The following is a 21,550-nucleotide window of genomic DNA, read 5'->3' as shown; positions in this document are numbered from 1 at the left end:
ATCATAATCTTACTCCATCAAAGTGAAATTTATGTTTTTTTAAAGGCATTTGCAAAAATACTTTTTTCTATGCCTTTTTTTCAAAAATACCCTCTTCTGTTGTTAATTTTTAAAAATATCCCATGTTATGTATAAAATGACTAAATTACCATATTTTTGTGAAAGCAGATAAATACAAAGTGAAAATTTCTATTATCCTTCTTTTGATTACCTCTTTACATCCTTATACAAAGTGAAAATTTCGACATTTTTCCAAAAACAAAACACCAAAAAATGAAAAATCTTTGAAGAATTTTTTATTTTATTTAGAGTTTTCAATTATTAGACCAAATGCAATGCATGCTTCCATAATGATATGGGTTACAAGGTAACTTGCATTTTTGTGATATGGGCTTTGTTTTAAATCTTATTATCTTGGCCATAATTAGAGACACATCAAAAGTTCAAAACCAATAAATTATAAACAAATGAAAAAAGAATAAAAAACAAATAAATAAAATGTGATTCCTCGTGGTTTTCAGTGCAAGCCTTGCAACGATGGAAAGACAGAAAAGTTGATTTTTTCTTCAAAATCATACTGGATATTGCTCTCACAGTGATTAAGATTCATGCTTTGCTTCTTGGGCTTCAAGCCTCTCCTGTAAAATATGATGCCGCCCCTAGGTCCACGGAGAGACTTGTGTGTTGTTGAGGTAACAATATCACAATAATCGAATGGATTTGGACTTTCCTACAACATTGACAGAAACAAAAACGTCAAGAGAATGCCAAGAAAAGCAGGCTAAATAGATATCACTGAGTAAACACAAAGATCATGTGCTTAAGCTTCAAGTTTAATGACTAATGCAAAAGAAAAACAATCCATAACGCAATATGGAAAATGAGAATGAACACACCTTGGCAGCGACAAGACCGCTAATCTGTGCCATGTCAAACATCAAAACAGCTCCACATTTGTCTGCAATATGCTGATAAGCACGTGTGGGAGCTGATACAAGCAATGAGGAGGCACATGCGAATACATGGGATAAAAAATCAAAACAGGTAAAAAGAGTTACACTGAGGAATCGAACTTGAGATACTTGTAATATTTCCATACCCTTGAACCATTAGACTAAAGAGACTTTTACTTATATGGGGCCGATTAAGAACTATATATTTTGGGGCCGCAAGCACATGCTTCACCAGCTTCTGCCTATGGCCGGCTCTGCTCACAATGAAGCACAACAAAGTCTCCAAGAGACTAACTATGACATGGGTTCCTATTCTTTGCATTTCTTGCTTTTTCCTCGGAGCAATCTTCACCTCCAAGTTCTGTTTCTTTTTAAGTTTCTTCTTATCTTACAAAATAAATTCATGTATTTTTGCTTTTTCATTGTTTTTGTTGTTTTTACATTTTCAGATTGCGATCAGCGTCTTCGGATTCCGGTAGCCAGCTCATTTTACAGCACCGGTGTGATCAGGAAGTTAAGATTGTTACCCAAGATTATGCTCATGAGAAAGTATTTTTCTTAAATCTTGAATCTCATTGAATCTGAATTTCTCCTAAAAGTATTATTTTGGTGTTAAAAAACTCATTTTTTTAATCTTTGGATTTCATCCTAAATACAGAAAAAATCAGAAGACAAAGATGTAATGGAAGAGGTTTTAAAAACCCATAAAGCAATCGAGTGAGTGAAATTATATTAAAAACAAATGATTATTTTTTTTGTAAATCTTAGACTTGCATGTTGATTAGGAATGTTTTGATGATCATTGTTGATTCTGAAAATCACACAATGAATTTGTTTAAAGGAAGAGAACAAATTCAATTAACTCTCTTGCTATTTGTGACCAAAGACTCAAAAAGAATGATGAATTTTATTGCTTAGAGACAACGCTAGGGTTTAGCTCAAGAACAATTAGGGTTTTTTGTGCAAAGTTGCTGATCCCTTGAATAGAGGACAAACCCCCCCCTATTTATACAAAACTAAGACGGTTTAAAGATATGTTAATCTTCTAAATCTTCGGAGTCTTATCTTCGAGTTTTCCTTTTTCTTGAATGAGAACTCGGTTTAGGCGATCTCCCGTCTTCGGACCGAGCTCGCCAGGTGACCTCCTTTCTCTGAATTCGCCAGGTAACTGAATTCTCAGATTTATTAGTAATTCGTCCGGTTTATGCCGGTATTGTCGGAGGTGCTAATTCCTGCACCAACAATCATAGTCTTGTGTTGTGACAACAGATCATTGGATAAGTCAGTTTCTATGCTTCAGAAGCAGCTCTCTACTACACATAGCTCACAACAGATTCTGGATGCCACATCAACCAATTCTTCAACAGAAGGAAACCAAAGGAAGAAAGTTTTCATGGTTATTGGTATCAATACTGCATTTAGTAGTAGAAAACGTCGTAATTCGCTTAGAGAGACTTGGATGCCTCAGGGTATTTTGTGATGTCCCTCCTTCAAATTTCTGGTTCCTTTCATGCTTCATTGCCTCTAATCTTAGTTAGCTTTTATATGTAATCTATCACAGGGGAAAAGCTTGAGAAATTAGAAAAAGAGAAAGGAATTGTCATCAAATTTATGATTGGACACAGGTGAAAAAAATCATAGAATATAGTGAAACTAAGACTCTTTTAAGTGCAATGTAGTCTAATGTGTGTTTTTTTAAGTAGACTAAGACTCTTACTTGAATGTGATTGCAGTTCAACGCCAAACAGTATATTGGATAAGGAAATTGATTCAGAAGATGCTCAATACAAAGATTTCTTTAGGCTGGTGAGACCAATTCTACAAACTTGATTCTTCTAGGATTTGGTTTACGATTTTCCTGATTTTTTTTTCGGGAATTCTTTTTAACTTTTGCAGGATCATGTCGAAGGATATTACAATCTATCTGCAAAAACCAAAAGCTTCTTTTCTAGTGCAGTTGCAAAGTGGGATGCTGAGTTTTATGTCAAGATTGATGATGATGTTCACGTCAATCTTGGTACCAAAATATGTTTCTAGCATAATGTAGTGGAGTATGCAGATCAGTCGATAGAATGTGGATGGTTCATGTGATGTGTGGCGAAGGTGATAAAGCTGTGTGGGACGCGAATTTAAAACTCTCTTAGATCGGAGAAAGAGACAAGAGGAGATGAACATTTTGTTTTGTAAAGAATTAAAAGGTATACAAATTAAAAAGCTGGAGAAGAAGCTGAGGAAGACCTTTTAGTTCAATATTTTCTTTTCGTTTGTGGAAAAATAAAAATTAAAAAGAAAGAATGAGACATTCTATAGATGCAGACGTGACAAACTTGCTTCTTATACACTTTTTCCTCAATATGAAATTTCTATTTCTTAGTCATTTTTGAATATTTGAAAGCAAGAGTCTCGTATACTCTCCTATCTCTCTGGTTTTGTGATTTCGAGTAATCTAACTTGCATCAACATCAGCAACTTGTACAACAATCACAATCACTTATGCAACTTTCTTAAATGTAACATCATTTACCTAAATTCTCTGTTTTTACTCTGTTTTTTGTAAGCTTAAAAGTTTTGAAAAGTGGGAACCCAAACAATATAATTTCTGTCAATATATTAACCTTGAAACCAAAAAAAATAAAGACTTCGACTACTTGTGCAACTAAACTAAATTCTAGAGCTCGTTTCACCCAAGTACTAGTTCATCTAACTCTCACATGGTAACTTGAAACTGCACAATGGTCAAACATGATTGTTGGCAAACAACTCGAGGATACAACTATCGTCAAACTCGTGTCCACAAGGGTAAGGTCACAAATTGTGGGAGCTGGACTTCGTCTTCTTGTATAATTTCATTGATATAGACTGATCAAGGGCAAACTTACTTGCCATTCTAAATCGAATATCAGTGGTGCTCTGTTAGAGCTAAGAACCAATTCCAAAACTAAAACCTTTATTAAGATCAGCTTCTCGTCTTCCTCCTGGGGTCATGGTCAAAAGACTCTCTCTAGTCTCAATTGTGTTTGCAGATTGTGACATGTACGAGTATTTCTCGCTGCCCTGTTCTTGAGTCCTACATTATATATGTTGATGTTAACAATCCCCTGGCTTGAAATGGGAACGTCTTGCCCTTTCATCAAGCGACTCACCATCTATCACGATTGCCCCGATCAATCAATTTTGCTTAGTTAAGGATGTCTTCCCAATGAAGACAAGGTTATGCACAAACGTTTATGGAGTTTCAAGCACATATACAAACCGTTTACACAGGCCCAGCCCATATCATAGGCAAATGAAGCAATGCTTAAAGCCATCATAATTTTGGAGACATATTTTAGGTTTAAAACTTTTAAGCTTTTTATAATAAAAGAAAATATTATAGGTTTCTCTTACAAGATTAATTTTTGTTGGGTCGTTTTCAACCATGCTTGTAGATTATTAACTTAACAAAATTTTAATTAAGTATGCTATTAATTTTTTATTTAGTAAGATTCTGGCTTAGAAAAAAAATCTTCTAAACAATGGCTAAGTTTAACTTTTAGATTTTGTTTTTATAGGATCGATAGTGAAAGTGGCATGTGGATGTGGTGACAATTGATTAAGAACAACGAGACAGAAGACAAATACTAATCCCCGAAACTATACTCTGTCGGGCGAAAAAAGTGCAAGCAATATAATAATTAATGGTTTAGATTATAATTATTATACTTGTTTTGTTTTGTCTTTTGTGTAAAGAATGTAAAAATGTTAATTAGAACTTGTTTGAGATTATTGTTAATTTTCTAATGGCTTTGCTATCAATTGAGATAGCTATAGTCAAGAAGCTCAACTACGTGAGATTAATGGATGATTTTGCAGGAAAAAATACAAAGAGAGTAGCTAAATTTCGTGAATAAAAGTTTTTATACTTTTTTCTTTATTTACAAACTGTTTTATGGAATTAGAAAATATTTTTAAAATTTTAATGTGACTTTTGTTATATTAATATTCTCTCTGATTTTGCATATTAAAAAAAAGTCACACTTCTTTTCTCTTCGTATGACATATGAAATTGTTGGATTGGCCTTACCTTTACTTGAGACTCGTACTCTCACAACTGGTTGGCAAGAGTTTGTCTAATGAAAAATTAGGTTGTGGGGGACTTTCTTGTCTTAGTGGAGAAGATAATTATAGTTGGAGTTAGACGGGCCTTTGGAAGCCAAGAAGAGTCTCAAATACAAGTACCGGTACCAAAAAGACTCCTAGTTAACATCATTTGGGTAATATGTAATCGAGGTTCTCTGAGGCTGACATAAACTTCCTAGTACTTTGCTAAACTCTTCAAGGTTCAAATAGTTCTTCTTCCCATACTCACCGGGCTAGCTCTCCTAACAGGAAAACGAGTGTTACAAATTTATGATTTTTATTAAAATTTGAACATAAGTTATTGTAAAACATTACAAACTCCCAATTCAAATGGTTGAATAACAAAAATAAAAAGTTTTTTTATATTTACAATCTAAAAATAATCGGGTTATGTAAGATTAGGCGGTGAATAATCGGATTAGGCGGGAAATAATCGGATTAGGCGGAAAGTAATCGGGTAACTTATTTCTTTAAGGGATTGATTAGTCATTAATCGAGGCGGATAGGGTGGATCTAGCGATTAAGCGGGGAGTAATCGGACCTAGGCGGAGATTTTTAGAACAGGGGTTGGAGTTAGACGGGCCTTTGGAAGCCAAAAAAGTCTCAAATACAAGAACCGGTACCAAAAAGACTCCTAGTTAACAAATTTCATACACTTAAACTTTTTTCATAAACCAATTTCATACATTTAAACTAAAATTATTTGCAACACTTATTAAGTTTTCTAAAATTAAAATTGTTAATTTAATTTAATTTTTAAATTAATATTTCTTTTTCTTAAGAACTACAAGTTAATAAGAACCTACCATTGGAGACACATAATTTTTTTTTAAAAAAATACAATCTCTTAACTCTAAACTTTACAAATTTAATATTAAGAACCAAAATTAAGAGCTTATCAATTATCTCTGTAAAAAGAGTAGGGCTAAGGGTTGTTGGGCTCATGTTGGGCTGAAACAAGATGTAGAGAGTAAAACTAAACATTTTTTACGGAGAGGGAAGAACGAAAATGATGGGAAAAAAAAAAGGAAGAACGAAAAAAAGAAAAGTCAATGATGAATTGAATGCTTTCTCCCTAATTTATTTATCTTCTTCTTCCTCTGCCCTCTTCGTCGATCTTGCCCGACCAATCTCGGGTCTTATGAAATTGATACGGCAAAAGAAAAAGGAAGGTGTGAATTTTTCTAGATTTTATTAGCCACCAGATATAATCCAGGTGAATCTTCTTCTTGTTTTGTTTGTTTGTTGGGGTAGATAAGTAGATCTAAAACCTTAATCCGTCTATGTGTGCCCAAAGAGTAGCTAGAGATTTAATTAGCAGTTTGCCAGATGAGGTTCTTGGCAAAATCCTGTCGTTTCTTCCGACACATCATGCTGCTTCCACATCGGTTCTGTCCAAGAGGTGGAGGAATCTGCTTCCGCTTGTAGACAAGCTTGAATTGACTGACGATGCAAGTGGTCGTTGTCCTTTAGGCTTCCCTGAATTCGTGGACAAAACACTTGCTCTCTTAGACAGGCCTTGTTCAGTCATCAAGAGATTCCATTTGAATTGTGAACATAAGCATGAAGAATCTCGGGTTTACGGTTGGATTCGCACAGTTCTGGAGCGCGGCTTCTTGGAAGTTCACTTGGAGTCCTCGCGTATGTATTGTATAGATACTGAGTTCTTCACTAGCAACACACTGGTTGAGCTCACAATATGGGGTGCGTTTTATCCCGACGGTATTCTTCCTCCTGGGGGTGTGTTTTTCCCAGCGCTCAAAAGACTCTCTCTAGTCTCAGTTGCGTTTGCAGATTGTGACATGTACGAGGATTTAGTCTTTGGCTGCCCTGTTCTTGAGGAGTTATTCCTATATTATACAGATGTTAACCAAGCCCCGGCTTGGAATGGGAACGTCTTTAGCCCTTCCATCAAACGACTCACCATCAATCACGATTTCCCCGATTACCCTGAAGTTCACAGTGAAATTTGGTTTAATACACCCAGTCTTGTGTACCTTGACTATTCTGGTCATGTCTCGCGTTGCTATACCGCTGAATTGGGTTCCCTTGTAGAAGCTAGACTCAATCTTCAACCATGGGAGCAACTTATTGACTCAGACGATGATACAGACGATGAGGGTGATTTTTATAGTTATGATCCTAATTGGGAAGCAGTTTCGAAAGATGCTACGGGTCTGGTTGCAATGATAAGCAATGTTAAGACCCTTCACTTGTCTTCAGATTCTCTTGAGGTCAGTTTTTTTGCTATTTGTTCTTCTTGTGTTAATTGTTTTTCAATTTGGAGCTAGCTAACAAGATTTGTTTTGGTTGTGATAAATCAGGTATTTCACTCTCTGTGTAAAGCAATGCCAGCGTTTCAAAACCTCCTTAAGTTATCGTTTGAGAGTGACAAAGAAAGAGGCTGGCAAGTGGTGCCACTTCTTCTCAACAGCTCTCCAAACCTGGAAACTTTAGTCATCAAGGTAAATGTATATCAAATTTCTGTTGATCAACACTTGTTATTCTTCTTTGCTTTACATGAATTTCCTTTCGATTTCAGGGGCTTGTGCACAAAGTTACTAATAGATGCGGGGACGCCTGCATTTGCATCCGTAAGAAGAAGGGAGAATGTTGTTTATCGACATGTCAAGTGAAGGTGTTAAACATTTCAGGGTATCGCGGAACTTGTCGTGAGCAGAAGCAGATGAGTCATTTCTTGGCAAATTTGAAATGTCTGGAGACTGTCAAGGTGGGTGTTGAAGTGGATCACCGAGAAGACAACGATGCTAATAATACGTACCTGCGAATCACCAATGCTCTTATGAAGCTTCCTAGGGTTTCATCAAACTGTCGGATCCATTTCCTCTGATTTCTCTTTTCCACTGTTGAGGGAGAGTTTGGGCTTTAGGAAAATGAGGCCCAATCCAAGAGAAGCCCATCAACGAAGCAGGTCTCAAGCCCAAAGGCATCGAGGCCCGGACGACCTCGCCGCCCTACGGGTCCGCCACGTCACAATACACGAGGGCAAAACCGGTAAAACCTGTCAGGGTACGCCCTACTCCGGAGGAGTATAAAAGCAGGACGACTAGTCCTGTCACATCCATCGAAAATCACGCTGACACGGCAAGGACACGAAGAGCTCGGCTAGGACACGAAGAGCTCGGCTAGGACACGAAGAGCTCGGCTAGGACACGAAGAGCTCGGCTAGGAGGAAAACCGATCTCAGTTTGGAAAAAGAAAGCGACCTCAAGCTTTGTTCAACTCGGAAAACAACCTACAGTTCGGCCTAATCAACGACCCGGACTCCTCAATCCGACGTCACCAATCTCGGCTCGCCTAACGCTATTTGAACTCTCGGCTCGAATTGTTTTAGGAGATTCTTTTTACTTCCCTAGAGAAACCCTATTTCGTACTTGTGTGATTCGTGCATCAACAGTTGGCGCGCCAGGTAGGGGGATAGCTCAGAGATTTCTCCAGTCAACAAAACGAGCCCGCGACAACACGATGGCAACCGACGGAAACCAGGGTACCAGCATGGGCGTCCGAGACGACAACGCATCCTCCACGGGAGGAGAGACGGTGACGCCGATCCCGTTAGGAGTACTTCCGACTAGGAAGGCTACCCATACCTCGGTAGCTATTCCCGCGTCGCTACCGCAGACGCCCGAGGGACCAGCAGAAGCAGCAAGGAACGAAACGCCCCCGGCACACCAGGAGGAAGGCGAACCGACCTCTCCCAGCAGACGACGTCCAACGAACCTCGAAGAAAACCATGCAGAACGGCACGCTGCGGCAACAACTCCCGCCGAGCCAAACCGACTGCTCCAGAACATCCTCGACCATCTAGGTCGACAGGACGCACGAACAGATGCTCGGTTCGCATCTCTAGCCGCGGCTCAAGCGTTCTCCATGGACGAGATCAACCGTTTGCAAACGAGTCGGAGTGCAAACGCGGTCTACACTCCAGCACTCCCCGGACGTCCCCAGGTAGCTCAGCCCGTCCAAACCATGGGCAGCACCAATCCGCGAGATACGGAGATCGCCGAACTAAGACGCGCTGTCCTGGAAATGAGCTCGAAAATTCATCGTGCCACTAGTTCGGCTCCAGAACTCGACCGTGTGCTCGAGGAAACTCAGCAAACCGCTTTCACCCGAAGAATCACAAGCGTCTCCGTCCGCGGATCCAAGAAAATCAAGTTGGAAAGGTACAACGGAAAAGGCGACCCTAAGGAATTTCTGCAATCTTTCAGCGTCGCGATTAACCGCGCCGAGCTGACTCCAGAAAACTTCGAGGCAGGGCGGTGCCAGATCTTTATCGAACATCTCACGGGCCCAGCTCTCAACTGGTTCTCCCGCCTAAAGCCAAACACGATCAGCAGCTTCAACCAATTGTCGTCGTCTTTCCTAAAGCATTACTCACCTCTCATCGAGAACCAGACGTCCAACGCCGACCTGTGGTCCCTATCGCAAGGCTCCAAGGAATCACTCCGATCATTCATCGACCGCTTCAAGGTGGTAGTAACCAAAATCACCATCCCTGACGAGGCCGCGATAGTAGCCCTACGCAACGCCGTCTGGTACGATTCAAAGTATAGAGACGATATCACTCTTCATGCTCCAAACACTCTCGAGGACGCACTTCATAGAGCCTCGCGGTATATCGAGCTCGAAGAAGAGCGGCTCGTTCTAGCCAAAAAGCATAATCCGCCCAAAACATCCGTAACCAAGGAGACTGCTTCGGTGATACCTAACACAGCAAACAACGCCGAGCCAAAGCAACATTCCAAAGGCAATATCGGCCAGGCACGACGACCTACGACCTTCGTCGTTAACAGCGAAACACCATCACCAAGGCCGTGGAACAAATATGTAAGGGACACCGATTCCCCGGCATCGACGTCAATATTCTGCGAGTACCATAAAAGTAGAGCGCACGCCACTGAGGATTGCCGGTACCTGCAAAGCTTGCTGATGGCAAAATATAAGAGCGGAAGCATCGCGATCGAGTGCGACCGCGCCCAAGGAAGTAAGAATCAAAAGCGTAACGAGAGCACGGCTCGTCAATATCTACAAGACCACGCGAAAACCGAGGAAGTCGAGGATGCGAATGATTCTGCCAAAAGACCTCGGAATGGAAAGGCACCAGCCGAAGCTCCGGTGGTCGTCAGACAGGTCCGAATGATAATGGGCGGGCTGCAAAACTGCAATGATTCAGTTCGGTCAATTAAACAACATCGCAAAAAAGCTGAAATGAAGGAAGTGTGGCCGTCCACGAGCGCACCACCAACTACGCCCGACGACGAACCCATATCGTTCACCCAATCCGACCTGGAGGGCGTCGATACACCGCATAACGACCCTCTCGTCGTCGAACTCATCATCGGCGATAGCCGAGTAACTAGAGTGCTCATCGATACTGGAAGCTCGGTCGACCTCATCTTCAAGGATGTTTTGGCTATAATGAATGTCAGCGATCGGCAAATAAAACCCGTATCGCGCCCGTTGGCCGGATTCGATGGTGACTTCGTAATGACAATCGGGACGATCAAGCTGCCCGTATTCGTCGGAGGAACGATCTCGTGGGTCAAGTTCGTCGTAGTTGACAAGCCCGCAGTTTACAACGTCATTTTGGGAACACCCTGGATGCATCAAATGCAGGCGATCCCGTCCACGTACCACCAGTGCATCAAGTTCCCGACGCACAACGGAGTGTTCACCTTGAGAGGGAATCAACAGATCGCAAGAACATGTTTTCTCATCGAACACAAGAACCGCGTCGCTAAGAAGTTATAGCAATTAACGACGCCAACATCGTCGACCGTCCCGACCCTAAAAAAGTCCCTCGAAGAGCCTCAACTGAGCAGAACAGAACAAGTGAATATTGACGAGACGGATAAGACAAGATGCGTCGCAATTGGGGCCGAGATAGTACCATCGGTTAAAGAACCACTCATCGCGTTCCTAAAAAAGAATTCTAAGACGTTCGCCTGGAGCGTAGACGACATGATAGGCATCGACCCTATGATCGTTACGCACGAGCTTAACGTCGACTCAACCTATAAACCGGTAAAGCAGAAAAGGCGAAAGTTGGGACCGGAGCGAGCCAAGGCCGTAAATGACGAAGTCGATAAGCTATTGAAGGCTGGCTCGATAACCGAGGTAAAATATCCGGAATGGCTAGCGAACCCGGTCGTGGTGAAGAAGAAGAACGGCAAATGGCGTGTTTGTGTAGACTTTACCGACCTCAATAAGGCATGCCCAAAAGACAGCTACCCGCTCCCCCACATCGACAGGATAGTCGAAGCGACCGCCGGGAACGAACTTCTGTCCTTCATGGATGCATTCTCGGGATACAATCAAATCCTCATGCACAGGGATGATAGGGAAAAGACCTCGTTCATCACAGACCGAGGAACCTATTGCTACAAGGTGATGCCATTCGGCCTCAAAAACGCCGGCGCGACGTACCAACGTTTGGTAAATAAGATGTTCGCCGATCATCTCGGACGAACCATCGAAGTTTACATAGATGACATGCTGGTAAAATCTCTAGTAGCAGCCGACCATGTCCGACACCTAAGCCAATGCTTCGACGTATTGAACGAATACAATATGAAATTAAACCCCGCGAAATGCACGTTCGGCGTAACATCCGGCGAGTTCCTAGGGTACATGGTCACACAAAGGGGGATCGAAGCCAACCCAAAGCAAATTCGCGCAATCCTCGATCTGCCTTCTCCAAAAAATGCACGCGAGGTGCAGCGATTAACAGGACGGATCGCCGCACTCAACCGCTTCATCGCCAGATCGACGGACAAGTGCTTACCCTTCTATAACCTCTTAAAAAGAAAGGACAAGTTTGCATGGGATGAAGCGAGCGAAAATGCTTTCAACGAACTCAAACAGTACCTCACGACGCCCCCGGTTCTCGCTAAGCCAGAAAACGGCGAAACTTTATTTCTATACATCGCGGTATCCAGCTCGGCCGTGAGCGGTGTGCTTGTTAAAAATGACCGAGGCGACCAGAAGCCGATCTTTTACGTCAGCAAATCCCTCATCGAAGCCGAGACACGCTATCCCACAATGGAAAAAGCTGCGCTAGCGGTCGTAACATCTGCAAGGAAATTACGTCCCTACTTTCAATCCCACACAATCGCCGTTCTCACCGACCAACCACTACGAACCGCCCTACACAGTCCGAGCCAGTCTGGGAGAATGGCTAAATGGGCAATCGAGCTCAGCGAATACGATATGGACTTCAGGACCCGACCAGCAATGAAGTCGCAAGTTTTAGCTGACTTCCTTATTGAACTACCGCTCATTCCAAAAAACCTAAGCGGAGACCCCGAGCCTGGCGACCCTCAGAACGGCGTCTGGACGCTGTACGCCGACGGGTCCTCGTCATCGCATGGCTCTGGCGTCGGCATACGACTGATCTCACCAACCGGGGAAATAATCGAGCAATCGTTTCGTCTGCGTTTCACGGCAACAAATAATGTCTCCGAATACGAAGCACTCATTGCCGGTCTACGTCTCGCTCTAGGAATGAAAATCAAACGAGTCCAAGCATACGTTGACTCACAGCTCGTCGCAAATCAATTTAACGGCGAGTACGAAGCCAAAAACGACACTATGGAGGCATACCTCAAGGTCGTCAAGAAATTATCCTCGCAGTTTACACACTTCGAACTAACCAAAATCCCGCGAGGAGATAACGCGCCAGCTGACGCTCTCGCCGCATTAGCATCTACGTCGGACCCCGACCTTCGACGTATTATCCCGGTGGAAAGCATAGATCGACCAAGCATCGAAGCAATCGATACTGTCAACTTCGTCGGAACCAATCACGATCTGGACGCAGCCGACTCAACAGACTGGCGGGTCGAAATACGCGATTTCCTCACCGATGGAACGGTCCCAACGGATAAATGGGCAGCACGTCGATTACGCATCAAAGCCGCAAAATACACGACCTCGGAAAATCACCTCCTAAAGCTCAGCGCAACCGGAGCATGGCTGAACTGCCTACACGGCGAAGATATCACAGAAATAATGAAGGAAACACACATGGGGGCCGGCGGCAACCATTCCGGCGGACGAGCTCTCGCATTACAAATCAAAAAGCAAGGTTTCTACTGGCCGACTATGATATCAGACTGTAAGGACTTCGCGGCTAAATGCGACCAATGTCAGAGACACGCGCCCTCGATTCGTCGACCAACCGAGCTACTCAAGGTCGGTGCGGCACCATATCCATTCTTGAGGTGGGCTATGGACATCGTCGGCCCGCTACCAGCCTCCAGGCAAAAACGGTTCATCCTAGTCATGACGGATTACTTTACTAAATGGGTGGAAGCCGAATCGTACGCGACAATACGAGCCAAGGATGTCCAGAACTTCGTTTGGAAATATATAATATGCCGACACGGCCTTCCATACGAAATCATCACCGATAATGGCTCGCAATTTATCTCGCTGACATTTGAGAATTTCTGTGCGAACTGGAAAATTCGTCTAAACAAGTCCACACCGAGATACCCGCAAGGCAACGGGCAAGCCGAGGCGACCAACAAAACTATTCTTGCCAGCCTCAAAAAACGTCTCGACGACAAAAAGGGAGCTTGGGCAGACGAGCTAGACGGAGTACTTTGGGCGTACCGAACTACGCCCCGCAGTGCCACCACGCAAACACCATTCGCGCTAGCCTACGGCATGGAAGCAATGGCCCCAGCCGAGGTCGGATACTCGAGTCTTCGCCGTTCTATGATGGCAGTCCGTCCCGATCTCAACGACCAGATGATGCTTGACAGACTCGACGAACTTGAGGAAATGCGCAACACCGCACTATGCCGAATTCAGAACTACCAGCTCGCCGCCGCCCGATACTACAACAAGAAAGTACACAACCGCCACTTTGACGTCGGCGACCTTGTACTCAGGAAGGTCTTCGAAAATACAGCTGAACTCAACGCCGGCAAATTAGGAGCGAACTGGGAGGGGCCGTACCAAGTCTCAAAAATAGTTCGCCCGGGCGACTACGAACTCCTCACCATGAGCGGCACTGAGGTCCCACGAACTTGGAACTCCATGCACCTCAAGCGATACTACTACTGACGACCTCGTTTTCTTTATATAAAAAAAAAAAAAAAAAAAAAAAAAAAAAAAAAAAAAAAAGGTAGCTCGGCCTTACCGATGCCTCTCTATGTAATGTGAACTACGAACGGCTTGATCCCTCCGATCAGGGGGTACGTAGGCAGCTCTGCTTGCAGGGCGCAGCTATGATATTAATAAAATTTTGTATTTCCATCTTTGGAAAAACAACCGAACCGAAATATACATCGATACCCTGGCCAGGCAAATCGATCGAACACGTTCGAACGAGAACGCACACCCTTACTTAAGTCTGCCAAAACAAGTAAAAAAGTCTTGGAAAAAACCTACACTTAAGGGTCTGAAAGCCGAGCTCCGTACTCGCAAAGCCTCGATAAACCGGGTAGCATAAGCCGGGGACGAACCCGCACTCCCAAAGAGTTGTCAGGCCAATACAGGGTAAGCCGATCACCGCGCGTCGCACCTCACGATGTCTCGAGCCCGCCTCGAACACTCCGAGCAAACTCGGAAAAGCCGAAATTGGCAAAATTTCGCACAAGCCGAGTCCAGCACTTGCATCATACCGACAGAATAAACGTATAGGCCGAAGACGGACTCACAAATCCCGAACCGGTCAAGCTCACCAACAACCAAAATAACTTAGGCCTCGCATCAGCTTGGTGAACTCGCACCAAGCCGATCACGGCCAGGTTTACACAGAAACCGGCCGCGTCCCGTCCTACACAGGAGCCGACCTTGAAGAACGGGCTAAAATAAAAGAAGAAATAAATGGCGAAAACCACATAAAATAAGCCGACCTAGCGGCAATCATGTTCAAACAAACCGACCAGCGGAAATAAAGCTAAAAGCCGAGTTAACGGCACGAGTTCGAAAGCCGACAAAGCGGCGACTAGATAAGAAAAAGCCGTCAAAGCGGCAAAACGACAACAACTTTAAAAATGACCTCGCGGTCAGCCTTCGATATCAACGTCCTCCCCATCCTGGACAACCTGAGCTAACGGAGTAGCCACCCGTGGAACCTCCTGACCATCGCCAGTCTGCTCAGCGCCTATAGCCTCGGTCCCAAAACCACCCCCATCCTGAAGTTCGGCCCTGGTCTCGCGAGCTTCAACTGCGACCTCCTGCTGAGTGTCCTGATCAACGGCATCTTCTTCGACCTCGTCACCTCCGACGAAGTCCCTACCACTGGCAGCCGAAGCGGCATACTGAAGGTTCTCAGTAACCTCGTTCCGGTCCGCAAAGAGGGTATAGGCATCAAAATCGCCATCCTGAAGTTCGGTCACGTCGAAGGCCGCAAGATCAGCTCTGTACTGCGCCACGTCGGCCTCAACCCTGGAAAGCGTTTCCTCCGACTTAATGACGACCTCGCCGTCTTCCACTAAGGCCTTCAGAAAACCAAGGTTCCCGACCGCCTGGTTGTAAAGCAGAAGAGTGGGCTGCGCGGCACGGGTATCCTCAACATGAGCCTGTAGACGGGTGAGACGAGCCTGAAACAGCCGGGCCATCTTCGCAAGAGCTTTACCCCTACAGTACTCACCGTACTCAGCACGACGTTCTCGCAGTCTAGCCTTTTCGGAGCGGAGGATCACAGCGAGCTCGTCATACCGAGCCTTCTCTGCCTCCACCTCGGCGCTCAAACGGTTCCTCTCCGCAATCAGCCCATTCCGGTGATGATCGAGAAGGTTGACCTTCTCCCTAAGCTTCACCGCCTCGTCCTTAACAGCACCCAACTCTCGCGAGACTTGCTCTACCCGCTCCTTCTCCGCAGCAATGGCAGCCTGATAATCACTCGAATTCGGGTTCTCGGTCGAAAGCCGACGAACTCGGCGCTCGTAGAGATGAACCATGCGGTTCATCGCGAAAGTCGCCTGATAAAAATATGTATAAACAATCGACCGAGGAAGGGTAACAAAAATATACATACACATATATATAATAATAACCTCGCATGATTTCCGGGCCACCTCGGTATACGCATCCCGCTCCCGAAGATCCTCGATTAGAGGGAACGAGCCGGGGCCATGACCCATCTCGCGGAATAGAGCAGCACAGGCATCCGCATTAGATGTGAAGGGAACATCCCTATCGACATAGCGGTACGACCATCGGTGGTCGGCGACCCGAGGCCTCTTCTGGGCAATCGGACGAGCTCCTGTATCAGCCGGCCTCTTCCTATTCAGAGGCTCGACTGAGCCACTTCGGGCCCCTACGGCCCGGAGATCGTCACTTGGGGGAAGGATTACAGCTCGGTCACCCTCACCAGCCTGCTAAGTCAAACGAGCTGCGAGCGTCTCGTTCTTTTTTACCCTCTCGGAGTTAGGGCTCAGCGGTCGAGAACTTCCGGCCTGAAAGGCGTGACGCCCTCCCTGATCTAAGAGACTCTTCTTCAGGGCCTCCCTCATTTGTCGCTCCTCTGAGCGAGTTGGCTTCGCCACAGGAGTCTCCGAGGCCGGCCTCTTCTCCTTGTAACGACTGGCGTAATCCGGAACCACACTCAGGTCGAACTTACCCATTGCTTTACGACCTAAAATCAAAAAAATACGTATGAGCCAAGATAACGAAAACCCGCGGATACGAACGATATATGCGATACCTGGTTTTGGAGGAGCGGAAATTTTGGAACTTTGACGAATTGGCCCACGACGAGAAGAACCTCGGCGACCGCGTGAAGAATTCCTAGAAGGGCGGCGAGCAACTTTGTTAGTAGACGGCCAGATATATGTACCCTCGGCGCGAATCTTTTCGAGGTCCTCCTTGAGCTGCTCGGGAAATGGATCAAATATCGTCGGGAAACGAGCTGCATAAAAAAGAAAATATAAGAAAATCGAAAACCAAAGAGGAAGTATGAGGGCGGAAGACGAGCTCAAGCTACCGGGTGAAATTTTCCACCCTGTATAGATCGGAATTCTAACGTCCTCAACAGACTCCGCCGAAATCCTAACGAAGAAGTATCCCGCCGACCAATCACTGGTTTTGCTCTTAGCCTCGTCGACAAGCTTAGGAGTCGTGGATGACTGGACGTAGTGTAAGCCCGGCTTTTTCTTGCTGAGGCTCTTAATCTTAGTTACCTCCTCGTAGTGAGAAGAACGGACAACCACGCCGCACCTATTCGCCAGCCGAACCAGGCCTACCGCATTCCGGATGGCAGCAACAGAAAGCTGAGAAAGAGCCATCTCCCGCCTCGCTACATATTCAAGCAGGAAGCCCGGAATCGGAAAAGTGAGATCGCACTCCGTAAAGAAGCTCTCATAAACACAGAGGAAGCCGGCCGGAGCGGACCAAGGTCGCTCGGATAAGGCAGGGATGCGAGTTTCAATCGAGGACGGAGCGTCACAATAGTGGAGGGTATATGCGAGGGTCTCAAATGACGTCCGGGTCGGCCCCAGGAAGTCAACGTGATAGGGAGACGGTCCGGGAACCCCGAAAGGCATCTCAACGAGCTCAGGCTCAGCCTCCAGATCGTCAAACTTGACGTCACCGATATCCTCATCTCGGAGACTAGGAACGAATGGAACGACAGAGGTAGCTCCGATAAGATCCCGTTGAGAGGGCGAGTCGCGACGTCGCAGTTCGGCCGCGAGAATCGAGGAACCAGCGTCAGACGACCTCGACGAGTTCTGTCGACGAGGGGACGAGTCGGACTCTAGGTCGTCATCAAAAGAATTGGCCCGGAATCGATCAACGGATGATATACGACCCGAAGAACCAGACGAGGTGCGAGAACGGAAGTGGTCGGAAACGGAACCGCGAGAACTGGCGTCGGAAGACATCGCGATAAAACAAAAAACGATATAAAGCGAGAGAAAACGAAATAGAGAGGAGAAGGTTATACCTTTAGCGGAGGAAGAAGAATGAGAAACGGACGAGAGAAGAGGAGGTATTTATAGAAGCGAAAGGTGATAAGTAATCATTATATCTACAAAATCGAGCAATAATTACGAGCTAGGACAGCTTCACACGCGAAGGGACGCTTCGATCTCCAAACACCGGGAACAACGTCAGACGAATCGATCCTCGCGTCCCTCCCACGCGCGCGCGTCGCCGAAACTCGTTGATCCGGAACGACGCGAAGAAAGGCGATCTCTTGCGTGTCTTGGGAAGGGAAAAATAATCATGATCCTCGCAGCACACGATGAATCATGATTGGGGGGCAACTGTTGAGGGAGAGTTTGGGCTTTAGGAAAATGAGGCCCAATCCAAGAGAAGCCCATCAACGAAGCAGGTCTCAAGCCCAAAGGCATCGAGGCCCGGACGACCTCGCCGCCCTACGGGTCCGCCACGTCACAATACACGAGGGCAAAACCGGTAAAACCTGTCAGGGTACGCCCTACTCCGGAGGAGTATAAAAGCAGGACGACTAGTCCTGTCACATCCATCGAAAATCACGCTGACACGGCAAGGACACGAAGAGCTCGGCTAGGACACGAAGAGCTCGGCTAGGACACGAAGAGCTCGGCTAGGACACGAAGAGCTCGGCTAGGAGGAAAACCGATCTCAGTTTGGAAAAAGAAAGCGACCTCAAGCTTTGTTCAACTCGGAAAACAACCTACAGTTCGGCCTAATCAACGACCCGGACTCCTCAATCCGACGTCACCAATCTCGGCTCGCCTAACGCTATTTGAACTCTCGGCTCGAATTGTTTTAGGAGATTCTTTTTACTTCCCTAGAGAAACCCTATTTCGTACTTGTGTGATTCGTGCATCAACATCCACCGTTGTTTATCTGCCGAGAAAACCTTGTTTTATTTGGTTGTTGCAAAACATTATTGTGCTCCAAACATACGAACTTAATATTATTAATACTTCAATACATTGTTTCTCCTGATCCACGATTGGTTGTATTGCAACCAAAATGGGCTCCTACAATCTAACAAAGCATAGTAAACCTAAACATTATTGTGTTTAAATTCTTACTTCTTTTAATTTAATCATAGCCACGTCTTGTAATATTTTCCAGCATCACCCAATCAATTATGCGGTAGCGTTTTGGTATGATTGATGCTCGAAAGAGCATGATTTAAACCAAAAACCAAAAACCAAACTGGATGGCTAGAGACGCTTGTGTTTTGAGAAAAAAAAAAAACCTCTCTCCGACATGAAGAGTCTCCTCGACCGGCGATCCTCCAACCAGATCTCCTCCTGAAAAGACGCTCTACTTTCCCACTATTGTCCAGTCGGTTTCACATTTGCAACTTCTCTTCGCTAATGCTGGTACCAGATATCAGTTCCCCAATTTTGATTGTTGAGTTGAATCACTCTAGATATTGATAGGAATTTTGAAGTTTGGGTGGTGAATCTTAAACTTATCTTGAATCCTGAGACTTTTTATCTGAACTGCGGTTTTTCTTTGCAAGGGACTGCTGAATCAGTTTAAGCCAACATTTTTGGGGACTGCTGATCCAAATTTCGAGCTCAGCAAGCTAACACTCAGAAGTGTGTGTACGTGCTGGTGGAGAACACATTGATCTCGATGATGTGGGGGCGGGGGGTTGGGAGCTTTTAACAAAGGTAAATTCACAACTACGGCAACCTTTTTTTTTCTTTTTTTAGAGTTTGATTAATGAATAAGCTTCCCTGTTTCTTCATGACTCAGGTCTACGGGCTACCAACTGATCGAATTTACTCTACCTATTTTGAGGGTGATGTGAAAGCTGGTCTTCAACCTGATAATGAAGCTGGAGATATATGGCTTAAATTTCTTCCATCTGGACGAGTTATGCCCTTTGATTGCAAAGTATGTTTACTTCATTACTCCATAATATAGTTTCCCTTTTTGTAGTGATCCCTTTGTTCTCATTTGAAATTTTTTTTCTTATTTGATTGCTCAGACTATCATCTTTGTATCAATTGCTAATGTTTCTGGTATATATTGACACATTGCTACTTCAGCAAGAACTGTAGAACTTGGAGGCTTGAATGGATTTAGGAGTAGGTATACACTTTCAGGTTTTGATATTTGGCAAGTTTTCAAAACAGATGTTTATGACTTCGGGTCAGATTTTTTTACCAGATGTAGATACATGGATTTTCAATTTTGGTAACCTTCTTTGTCATTTCGATTTAGCAACACCTATTATATTTGCAGGACAACTTCTGGGAAATGGGAGACACTGGTCCATGTGGACCTTGTACTGAAATACATTATGACCGTGATGCTGCATCCTTAGTTAACAAGGATGATCCAACTTGCTTAGAAATATGGAATCTTGTCTTTATTCAGGTATAAACTCTCTCTGTTCTCTTCGTAATTTATCTTGGTATATGTGGAGCCTGAAAGGTTATTCTTTTAGAATGTTATTGATCATCTAAATGCAGCTCCATATCAACTCGTAGCCAAATTTTGCTAGCTTCTTTACCTTAATTTACCCTCTCTTATTTCTATTTTTAGATTTTTTTCCTTTAACGAGCCTGTACATGTGTTTGTAAAATAGTTTAACAACTCTGGAAAAGTTGGTGCTGACGATGTTGACAGAGTTGGCACGGCATATAGAGTGGTCGCTGATCCTATTAGAACTCTATTAATTGCTATTGTGAATGGATCTCGGCCTGGTATTGCCGTATTCCCTCTTCTTCCATTTCTTAATTGCTATTTTTTCTTTTCTTTTGCAAACAGTTATTATTTGATCATTAGTAAATCTGTTATGGTATTTAACTGAAATGTATATATATATTCTCTTGTTTAGCGAATATTACCACCTCTTGTAGGTAGCGAGGGTCTTCAACATGATCTGAGGAGTATTCTTCGTGGAGCGGTTCGATATGGAAAAGATATTTTAAAAGCCGAGGAAGGGTATTTCAACGGTAAGTAGTTACGGCTGGAGCATATTGTGTAAATGCAACATATGTTTCGCACGTATCTTAATTTTGTCTCTGTGTGAGTGTGTCTGTCACTGACCAGTCTATTCTAACATGTAGACTTGTAAGTTCTGTTATTCGGGTGATGGGCGATGTCTTTACTTTACGGAGTTAAAGGAACATGAAAAGAAGATCACAGAGATTATAAAAGAAGAGGAAGCAGGCTTTTGCATAACCTTGGAAAAAAGGTGGTGGCTAAATTTAAGCTCCATCAAACCTTTACCTTTCTCTTATTTTGAAACCTGGGATATTCTGGCTCTTTGAACTAATGTCTTAGAAACAACTCCTTAGCTTCAAGTTCAAGGAAACTTTGTATTTTAGAATATACTGTTATTGGTTTCAACATCATTTCGGTTTAATGTATATTTGGACATGATTCCAGTTGCATTCTTTGTTAGATAGGTGATCAGAAGAACAGTTTGATTGATGGAATTCATTTTTTAACTGCAGGGAATTGAGAAGTTCACAAAGTTTCTCAGGAAGTTGAGGGGAATACATTGTCTGGGGAGAGGCATGATTCTAGGATTTATT

General features: G+C 44.2%; 3 protein-coding genes across 4 annotated transcripts; all 3 read left to right on the top strand.

Annotated features, from left to right (window-relative positions):
• Positions 1–1,061: 1,061 nt before the first annotated feature.
• Positions 1,062–3,154, top strand: LOC9330089 (probable beta-1,3-galactosyltransferase 5). The gene is made up of 7 exons (XM_002893982.2): positions 1,062–1,311; positions 1,403–1,502; positions 1,612–1,670; positions 2,223–2,422; positions 2,515–2,578; positions 2,687–2,759; positions 2,850–3,154. Exons 1-7 carry the CDS (start codon positions 1,217–1,219, stop codon positions 2,988–2,990), a joined length of 732 nt encoding a protein of 243 aa, XP_002894028.2. The 5' UTR covers positions 1,062–1,216; the 3' UTR covers positions 2,991–3,154.
• Positions 3,155–6,083: 2,929 nt separating this feature from the next.
• LOC110225396 (alanine--tRNA ligase-like) lies at positions 6,084–21,400 on the top strand. Its single transcript, XM_021015045.1, has 8 exons — positions 6,084–6,288; positions 19,122–19,375; positions 19,519–19,672; positions 19,758–19,898; positions 20,250–20,384; positions 20,596–20,713; positions 20,870–20,965; positions 21,080–21,400. The coding sequence occupies exons 4-8, from the start codon at positions 19,881–19,883 to the stop codon at positions 21,085–21,087; spliced, it is 375 nt and encodes a 124-aa protein (XP_020870704.1). The 5' UTR covers positions 6,084–6,288; positions 19,122–19,375; positions 19,519–19,672; positions 19,758–19,880; the 3' UTR covers positions 21,088–21,400.
• LOC110225395 (putative F-box protein At1g21990) lies at positions 6,283–18,993 on the top strand. 2 transcript variants are annotated; one of them, XM_021015043.1, is made up of 4 exons: positions 6,283–7,306; positions 7,397–7,537; positions 7,615–7,932; positions 18,873–18,993. In XM_021015043.1, exons 1-3 carry the CDS (start codon positions 6,356–6,358, stop codon positions 7,921–7,923), a joined length of 1,401 nt encoding a protein of 466 aa, XP_020870702.1. In that variant the 5' UTR covers positions 6,283–6,355; the 3' UTR covers positions 7,924–7,932; positions 18,873–18,993. The 2 variants fall into 2 exon arrangements, with proteins under 2 accessions (XP_020870702.1, XP_020870703.1); XM_021015044.1 differs by lacking the exon at positions 18,873–18,993 and adding an exon at positions 18,346–18,866 and having other exon boundaries at positions 7,615–7,962.
• Positions 21,401–21,550: the final 150 nt, after the last annotated feature.

Source organism: Arabidopsis lyrata (genome assembly GCF_000004255.2).
Source record: "Arabidopsis lyrata subsp. lyrata unplaced genomic scaffold ARALYscaffold_1, whole genome shotgun sequence".
Taxonomy (NCBI): domain Eukaryota; kingdom Viridiplantae; phylum Streptophyta; class Magnoliopsida; order Brassicales; family Brassicaceae; genus Arabidopsis; species Arabidopsis lyrata.
Note: the sequence above shows the minus strand (reverse complement) of the source record. Positions and strands in the feature narration are given on the sequence as shown.

Bases quoted from the DNA above. Each gene is read 5' to 3' on its own strand.
- LOC9330089 (XM_002893982.2), top strand. From the start codon at position 1,217: ATGAAGCACAACAAAGTCTCCAAGAGACTAACTATGACATGGGTTCCT. The intron at 1,312-1,402 runs GTTCTGTTTCTT...TTACATTTTCAG, and splicing joins GGAGCAATCTTCACCTCCAA to ATTGCGATCAGCGTCTTCGG. The intron at 2,760-2,849 runs GTGAGACCAATT...TAACTTTTGCAG, and splicing joins ACAAAGATTTCTTTAGGCTG to GATCATGTCGAAGGATATTA.
- LOC110225395 (XM_021015043.1), top strand. From the start codon at position 6,356: ATGTGTGCCCAAAGAGTAGCTAGAGATTTAATTAGCAGTTTGCCAGAT. The intron at 7,307-7,396 runs GTCAGTTTTTTT...GTGATAAATCAG, and splicing joins TGTCTTCAGATTCTCTTGAG to GTATTTCACTCTCTGTGTAA. The intron at 7,538-7,614 runs GTAAATGTATAT...TTTCGATTTCAG, and splicing joins TGGAAACTTTAGTCATCAAG to GGGCTTGTGCACAAAGTTAC.
- LOC110225396 (XM_021015045.1), top strand. The intron at 20,385-20,595 runs GTATAAACTCTC...TTTGTAAAATAG, and splicing joins GGAATCTTGTCTTTATTCAG to TTTAACAACTCTGGAAAAGT. The intron at 20,714-20,869 runs GTATTGCCGTAT...CACCTCTTGTAG, and splicing joins TGTGAATGGATCTCGGCCTG to GTAGCGAGGGTCTTCAACAT.